This window comes from Homarus americanus, unplaced genomic scaffold (assembly GCF_018991925.1).
Source record: "Homarus americanus isolate GMGI-L3 unplaced genomic scaffold, GMGI_Hamer_2.0 scaffold24523, whole genome shotgun sequence".
Classification (NCBI taxonomy): Eukaryota; Metazoa; Arthropoda; class Malacostraca; order Decapoda; family Nephropidae; genus Homarus; species Homarus americanus.
The window spans coordinates 966,064-974,997 of NW_024744357.1; the positions used below are offsets into that span (position 1 = coordinate 966,064).

Here is an 8,934-nt window from a genome sequence, read left to right on the forward strand (position 1 = left end):
TAAAAATCAGGAACATCCTTCAGCGGATATAAGACAGAGAGACGAAGGTAACAGTCAATGATATGATTATAAATTTATTACCAAACAAAGATTTTAGAATCAGTCACACAATAGAAATATATATAACTGCAAATTCTTTATATATTACTAATATATTTAAAATCCACCCAAATAAATACACACTATCACTTGAGTACTAAAAAAGTGAAACACCTTCATTACGTCACTAGCACCACCTTCGAGTCGTCTCCGAGCCCTCAGGCCACAAGTGTATTTATGAGAGAAGCACACTACTATTATGTCAACATCACCTCCCTCAGGCCAGGTGGACACCAAATATGGTTATTTTAATTTTGGTCCCTTTCTTTAATTTAATCACAATACGGATAGTTTAACAAGGACTAGATGAAATAAATTAGCTCACTTTACTTTAGTGGATAAAGACCGACTTCTTTTTTCATTCACTATTTTTTTCTGGCAAGGCCGACCAAAAATAAATTTCACTTGTGAGGCTTTTGTGCGTCTTTAAATGACAAGAAGAATATTGGAAGTACCAGAGGTACGAAATCCCTTGACGTGGAGGCAAGACCACGCGAGGTCAGGTCACGAAAATGAGTTTATTAGTCAAGTATTTTTCTTTTTTTTTAAATATATATATATATATATATATATATATATATATATATATATATATATATATATATATATATATATATATATATATATATATATATATATATATATATAACATGATGAGCGAAGTGAATGTAGCCCTAGGGCAAGTTGAGACATGTGTGACCTTAATGGTAATTTTTTAAATTTTACTCTTGCTCTTGACATACTGTAAAACAAATATGTAAATTATATTTCTGAATCTAGAAACACAACATATATTCAATCATTTAACCCATTTTTTTGTGACAGCTACATCGATTTATTTATGCTTTTTTTTTTTTGCTTGTATCTATTTGGATGTCATGTGAGTTATATTCAGTACTCGCAGGTTTAATATTGATAATGTGTTGGGGAGTGATCAAAACCTTCCTCAGCCCTGGTCTTCAGAAGAACGATGAATCAATGGTCGTTGGTCACAAATTGATCCTTAAGTCATTTTGTGATATTGGTCCCAAAACTTTAAGTTGTGTTCAGGCATAGATCGTATGAAGAATAGTTAGTCATCATAGCCGTATTAAAAGAATAACAAGATAGAACATGGAGGTAAACTGAAAGTGTTTCACACACTCGTAAGTAGAGTTTTGTTCCTCAAATTAAAGATTCTGTTTCCACATTAATGAGTGGATCAGGGAGAGAAGACCAAAGACAATATAAACATTAAAGTGGAAGGATGCGGTTAAGGCAGAGTCGGGCAGAACGTCGGATTGAGAGAAGTGGCTGACGACAAAAGACCAGGGCGGAGACTCATTTGAGAAGTCGACCCCCATTGGTAGGTCGTAGTTAGTAGGCAGCTATCAAACAGGGAGGTACTACCGCCTGGGAAGATATTGGAAGCATAATGTATTGTCTAATGGTAGACCCTGCTGCCATATGGCATCACGAAAATTGTGACCTAGTTCCAGGTTGCTGATCTGACTTTCTGCCTCATTTACACACAAATTGCAGGGTCTCAATTGTTTCTCTTACTTTGACAACACAACATACATTTATCGTTTCTCACTCTTGATCTTAATTTTAATTTTTTATTTATGGTTCTTTATTATTATTATTATTGTTATCTTTATTATTTAATTTTTAATTTTGTATTTTTATTACTGTATAAATTTTATTTACTATGAATTATTATTAATATTATTATTATTATTATTATTATTAGTATTATTATTATGAGGGTCAGTGACCTGTGCCCGAGTGGGCTAATTCACGTAAAAAAAAAATATAAAAATATATAAATAAAGAAATATATATATATATATATATATATATATATATATATATATATATATATATATATATATATATATATATATATATATATATATATATATATATATAATATATATATATATATATATATATATATATATATATATATATATATATATATATATATATATGAATAATTAAAGGAAGAAGACGTTATCTTAAAGTTAAATCCAGGTTATGGATTTATTAACATCATGAAGAATGTAACCTTGGGAACCTATCACATCTGTGAAGACACACTGAGGCGGGTGAAACTAATCTGTATTATGGTTCTCTTCTTCCAGCAGTGACCAACAGAATAATATTGTATCTCATGTAGTTAGCTCACTAAGGCATACAAGTAAGAGAAATCATGTTATAAGACAAGATACATTATTTGTTCATCTGCGAAATCATGTAGAAAGATTATTTCATGATACTGGTGTACGGTCCAGCGGTACTTGAAATTTACCAGGTTTATGCCATAGAACAATGTAGTCACGACTACTTGTTTCCGTGAGGGAATTTTAGAATATGTGTCCAATAGACAGTAAACGGCCTGAAGATATATCCTGTTGGACTATGTACTTTCTTCTCAGGATACCCATGACTAACCCTGATGGGTGAGAATTGATAGAAATTACCTTTAACATCCAGTCCCGACATTCTTTAAATTTTCTGGATCTCGCACTAAGGAGGAGGGGGTTGGATATGGGGTGTTGATAGGACACGCCGAAGAAAACTAACTGAGAATCAAAATCATGAGATGTGGACGAGTTTGTGTTAATTTTTACTTACTTTTATCCTCTTCGCCGCTTGGACGGTCGGCTACGTCTCTGTTACGCACTCTTGGCAAGTACTGGCTCCTGAATGTAGCTGAACCTGTTCCAGTGTTAGTCAAGTCTGGTCTTGAAAGAGCTCACATTCGGTCCCGCCACAACACTATGGCAGTATGTTCCAAGAGTTCACAATTTTTCTCTCCGAAAAGGTTTGCCCTCACTGTTTTCTGGACTTGTAGCTTCTTCAACCTTGAGGTGTGACTCCTTGTGGGGCAGTCGTCCGGTAGCATCTTATACACCTTAAAGAGGTCACCCCTTGCCCGTCTGTAGTATAAGCTAGGCAGTTGCAGGCTCTCCAATGTCTCTGGATAACTGAAGTGTCGAAATGCAGGCACCTTTCTTGTGGGCCACCAGACAGTCCCTAGCATATCTCTGGGACCAGACAGGGTGACAGTATTCCAGGCGGGAAAGCATCCCACTCTTGATGATCGTTACGAGGGACGACCCGTCTAGATATCTCCTCGCAGTGGCCCGAAAACTTCAGTTCATTTTCAACATACACACCCAGGTCCTTTTCGTATTCTGTTTCTATTAATGCTATTTCGTCTAGTAATATCATGGTGTATGAAGGATGGTAATATAAAAAATCACTTTTAACTCATTTTCATATATTTTTTTAATGACTTAAGAATTTATATGCATTTCTATAAAAAAACCCGTTTATTACTCAGTTATTAAATTTAAGCGTAGCTGGGCCTAGGTGCGGGCTGGTAACTGGGGGCGGGTTGGTAGCTTGGGGCGGGCTGTTGGGCTGGGTACTGGGCTTCACCTTGGTATTCGACCTGAGCCAAGTAGCCAGAGTCGCCGTTCACGGTGTAGGTAACCCTCTGCAGACGACCGTCGGGAAGCTGAACATAATAAGATCCCTGAGTGTCGTAACCATTACGAGTTTCATCGTGGCCGAAGTCGTTGCCGGAGTAGTCGTCCTTAACTGCCCAGTTGAAGTTGTACTGAGCAGGACCCTGGAAATCGAAGTCAAACTTGTCAGCATTGGAAATGTATCTTAGAAACTGGCTACGAGTAATGTTCTTATTAATACAAACATTCTGTGTGCGTTTGCGCTTAGGTTTATGCTGGATGGTAAAAATGTACTGTTATTGTTAATTTATATTTAAAGGTAAATGCAAATGGCTGCAAACTAAATTTTACGTGGTTTAGTCCGTAAATGTGCTTACCACAGGTTCAGGAGCATTGTAGGAAGGAGCTGGAGCATTATAAGAGGGAGCTGGAGGGTTGTAGGGTGTAGGTGGAGGGTTGTAAGAAGGGCGGTTATCTGCTGAGATGACGGCCACGAGGGCTGCTACGACGAAAACCTGTAAAGTTTAACATACATTTTTACATGAGCATTTCACTCGAGTGCTGGAACATAACACCAGCGAATGCCTACAAGAAGCAAAAAATAGCCTTAAAAGACCATGTACCTTGTAAGACATGTTATCTGTTGCCAGGGAACAGTGAGACTGATGCCCGGAGATGCCCAGACGCGGTATATATACTGTATACTCCACCAACCTCGATCTTCATGACATCATCAGTTTTGAAAGGGAAAGGAGGGTGAACCTTGACACTGGCGAGAGTGACCACGCCGCTCTATATACGCCTCACAATTACGGGACGTGACGCTCTCAGAAGGTCTTATATATTGTACTTACGCTTCAGTTGGTTTTATGACCAATTTTCCAGTCACTAATTGTTTGAAGATGGGCCCAGGAATTGAATAAATCTCACCATTTATACATTGATAAGCTGGTTGTGTGGGTATTGTTTGAAAACATGCGCACTTGAAACTGCTTATGTAACTGTACTTGTTTGTACACCTTTGTTGTATAAGTACTTGTTCTTGTATTTTTACCTGTATTTGTACATGTATTTGTTTTTCTTTGCATACTTTTACTTGTATTGGTACCTGTAGTAATGTATATACCTTACTTGTAGTCAAACTTGTTTTTACTATTTTACCTATATATTTTATATGACCCCTACTTATATTTATATCAGTAATTGTATTTATTCCTATACTTGTATTTGCAAATATACCGGTGAATTTGTTCTGTCAATTATTTGAACGAGATGATGTAAGTAAAATTATTTTTTCAAATTGAACGAATATAACCAGAAACTATAGTGTAAGGTAAATTTAATGGTTGTGTTTACATCATGAAGCTCTCTTTAGGTAAAAGTGACGAAAAATAGATCTAATTTCTATATAAAACGTACCAATCAAAGGTAATGAAATTTATCATCTTAAACTATGACAATATTTCATCTTTACCAAAAATCAAACTCTGCATTTCTTTTAGATTTTATTATTGTTTTTTTTTTAATGCCTGTTACATCTTTAAAAAAATCCAAAGTGTACAAACTTCTACTATCGTTTCATAATCTCTTTACTCACTTACAGATGGTCTCTGTTTTAATGATGCTCTCATGGACTATATATATTTTTTGTCTTAATAACAGAAGCTCAAACAGGTTCTCGCTGTGTTTCATAACTGGGTGTTCCCTTAAGAGGTTCACCTCACTGGTCTACAAACACAATGCCTCGTAATGCGGACGTGATTCTTTTTTAACAGTATTAATTTCATTATGATTGACCATTCAAACCATCCAATTAATCTTTACTGTAGCTGAAACCTCTTAATTATCCTTTAAGTTTCATATAACTGAATTAAGTTTCCTATAGTTAATAATTCCTAACCTAACCCAAATCTACTTCATGATATTTTTTTTATATATCTTTCATGTTAATTTATACTCATAAGTGATGTGTACCTTATAGTCAATGACTAATAACAGTTTCTTACGCTATACCTTATATTTTTATCTAAACTTAATGACATTAGTTGTTATGAGGAACTAAGTGTCTCTTTTCCTCCAGTGTACGGCCATAATCTGTCGACTGATCAACATTTATGACAATTTTATCCTTCTTTTTCCCTCTTGACTCTTATTTTAACCTAACTCCTTTCTGGTAAACATATTCTCTTCTTATTTTTTTTTTCTTCGGTACAGTGGACTTAGCCATTACTGTAGCTTTACCATACCAAAAGATATAAGTTGCAGACAGTTGAAACAAAGTAAATTTCCGTTAACTGGGAGAAATATAAAGGCATATCGGACCATCATCAATATGATTTTTTGATTAGCTATTCCAGCTTTAAACTCTTGCAAAAATAACAAACGAGAGATTTTATTAATCCTAGTGCTCCTCATAAATGAACACCTCAAACCTACATTTTATTTTGATTGGTGAAATATTACGGATCAACAAACAAAATATGCTGTGTTGTTTGATATCTTGAGAGTCGAAGTTGACCCTCAAAGATATTAATAAGATAAATAGATTATTAAGTAAATAGGTAAACAATAGGCATATAGAACACGGTTTATAATTTGATCATAATTACAACTAATCGGATCGGAAACAGTTCACTATTATTATTATTATTATTATTATTATTATTATTATTATTATTATTATTATTATTATTATTATTATTGTTGTATTTTATTTACAACAAAAGTACCTCAGCTAAGACTAATTGGAGTATTGTAGTATCTCAGTCTCTCAGGCTTTGGATGAAAACTATAAATAACTGGCTTCATGTGGGTGTGTGTGTGTGTGTGTGTGTGTGTGTGTGTGTGTGTGTGTGTGTGTGTGTGTGTGTGACCGCTGTACAACATAAAATAGCTTTCACTTACCACGGTGTGTGCTTAAGTGTATAATATCAATAACATTCATTTCTTTATCTACATGTATTAAGTTGTTCATATGGAATAGACTTGGAAGTATATATTGTGTTGGTCTGGAAACACTGCTCCGGCACCAAGGAAGTTGTTCATCACCGACTGGACATAAGAAACACCTAAGACGATTTATTTGCTAGTGGTGTAAATTTAATTGTATATGGTTTACGATAAGATAATTAACACAGGTGATTTTCTATTTCATTCGTTAAAAGTTACGCACCTTTATACGTATCTGCATAAATGGAAACACATCTGAGTATGAGATGTGAGATGGTTAAGTGTACACGGGAGCTGGCTGAGAGGCGGGGTACTGGGCCTCTCCCTCGTATTCGACATTGGCTATGAAACCAGAGTCGCCGTTCACGTTGTAGGTGACCCTCTATGAACGACCGTCGGGAAGCTGCATGTAATAGTGCCCCTCAGTGTCGTAACCATTACGACCTTCACTGTGGCCGAAGTCGTTGGCGAGGTAGTCGTCCTTCACATTCCACTCAAAGTTGAACTGGGCAGGACCCTGAGTGTTAAAGTTAACATATATATTAAACGATAAATTCAGCCTTGCAACACAATGCATTTTAAAAGGGAAATGTTATCACTAGAATTTTCTCTTGGATTAAAACTGTTTTTATCTTCAAATTTGAAAGTATTTTAAAGGGCGGTCAAAGATTATATAGACATCTTGTGTGTAGTAGAAGTGATTCTCACTGTAAAGGTAAATAATTGGACACGGCAACTCTATATTGATTGCGGTCGGAAGGCTTGGGAAGACTTACGGTTGGGGCGGGGACGTTGTGGGCCGTAGGAAAGGTTACCATCAGCTGCGACGACGACCAGGAAGGCGACCACGACGAAAACCTGAAAAAATTGCAGTAACATTGCTAATGAAAATAATGAATATTAATGAAGTAAAGTAAAATACTGAGGCCAATAAAGCAATGATTTTTCCTTAAATACAGTGTCTACGATATTCCATCATTACCAACACTTACTGTATAGGTCCATGGCCCTACCTTATAAGCCATGTTGACAATATTCTAAGAAGAGTGAGAATGATGCTCAGCGATGCACATACTTCGTTTTATATGCCGGAGGCTGCACCCAACCGCAATTGTCGTGACATCATCAGTATTGCAAGCGAAAGCAGACGCGCCCTTGACACCCAAGAGAGGCAGTGACCACGTTAATTCGTCCGCCACGATCCCAACCACCAGCCCTACTTCACCACCACGCTAGCCTCACCACCGCCCGGGGCTAGTGGCCACAAACTTACAAACTCCGAAAGTTCTGTGACCTCACTCCGAATAATGACGTAGATATCCGTCGTGTTTCAGTTTGCTTATTGCAGTTCAGTTGATTACGTGGGGGACTGTATGAGCTATTTTTTCTCCATTTTTGGGGCTATGTCTGACCATCATCCTTACACCGTTATAGACCAAACCATAATTCTCACAGGGTTAAATCACCACCTTTTTTTTTCCTAAAATCAGTCAACAGGTACACAGATAAGTCACAGGTTAAGGAGGTGACAGAGATCACTACACCTGTGCCCATATTACTCGATACATTACTTCATTCTTGAGTTTATTTCACCGAAATCCTGTGACTTTAAATCCCTTTCTATTATATAATCTAGTGTGATTTTTTTATGGTTCCGATTACATAAGAGCTTCGCCATTTTTCAAAATATATAGATATAAATAAAAACCCTGCAAGCAAAAGCACACGCACACACACACACACACACACACACACACACACTTATAATGTCTGGCTCGAGTCAGAAGCAACTACAAAAAGACCTTCATCATGCTCCTTACTTTCGACTAAGAAGATAAAGTTGAGGAAAAGGAGGAAGTAGGAAAAGACGGGGAAATAGAAAGACTAAGAATAGGAGGGAGGAAGAAATGCGGAGAAGAAGGAAGAAAGGCGAAGAAAGAGATAAAAATTAAGAGGAATGGGAGGAGGAGGAAGGAATGAATAGAACAGAACGGAGGATGAGAAGAAATAATAATAAAGGACGTAGGAGAAGAAGTGGGAGGAGTAAAGGATAAGATAAAGATGAAGAGAAAGAGGAAGAAGATGAGCAAAGAAGTGCAAGGGAGGAGGAGAACAGTAAGAAGAAAACGAAAACAGAGAATGATGACCAGAAGGGGTAGAGGAGAAGTAACAAGGAGCACAAGAAAGAGGGAGCCGAGGAACAAGAAAAAGGCCCTGTGCCTTGGTGGGCTAATTCCCGTAAAAAAAAATAATAAATAAAAATATAAATATGATAGAAGCAGTGTGGTACGGATAGGCTCGATGAACAGGCTTTTAGTGTCCTTGTGGTCTAGAGGTAACGTTCCACGGTCACACACATAAGATCGTGGGTTCGAGTCCTGGCGGGTTGAGGTTGTTGTATATATATATATATATATGAGGTTTCTTT

At 36.6% G+C, this 8,934-nt stretch overlaps 1 protein-coding gene and 1 long non-coding RNA gene across 2 annotated transcripts; both read right to left on the reverse strand.

Moving 5' to 3' along the window:
- Positions 1 to 3,350: 3,350 nt before the first annotated feature.
- LOC121877775 (pro-resilin-like) lies at positions 3,351 to 4,282 on the reverse strand. The gene is made up of 3 exons (XM_042383636.1): positions 4,181 to 4,282; positions 3,935 to 4,072; positions 3,351 to 3,721 (listed from the first exon to the last, which is right to left on the reverse strand). Exons 1-3 carry the CDS (start codon positions 4,190 to 4,192, stop codon positions 3,440 to 3,442), a joined length of 432 nt encoding a protein of 143 aa, XP_042239570.1. The 5' UTR covers positions 4,193 to 4,282; the 3' UTR covers positions 3,351 to 3,439.
- Positions 4,283 to 6,292: 2,010 nt separating this feature from the next.
- Positions 6,293 to 7,553, reverse strand: LOC121877891. The gene is made up of 3 exons (XR_006091061.1): positions 7,520 to 7,553; positions 7,283 to 7,364; positions 6,293 to 7,023 (listed from the first exon to the last, which is right to left on the reverse strand). It is a non-coding gene; the product is annotated as an uncharacterized LOC121877891 (long non-coding RNA).
- Between the last annotated feature and the right edge of the window lie 1,381 nt (positions 7,554 to 8,934).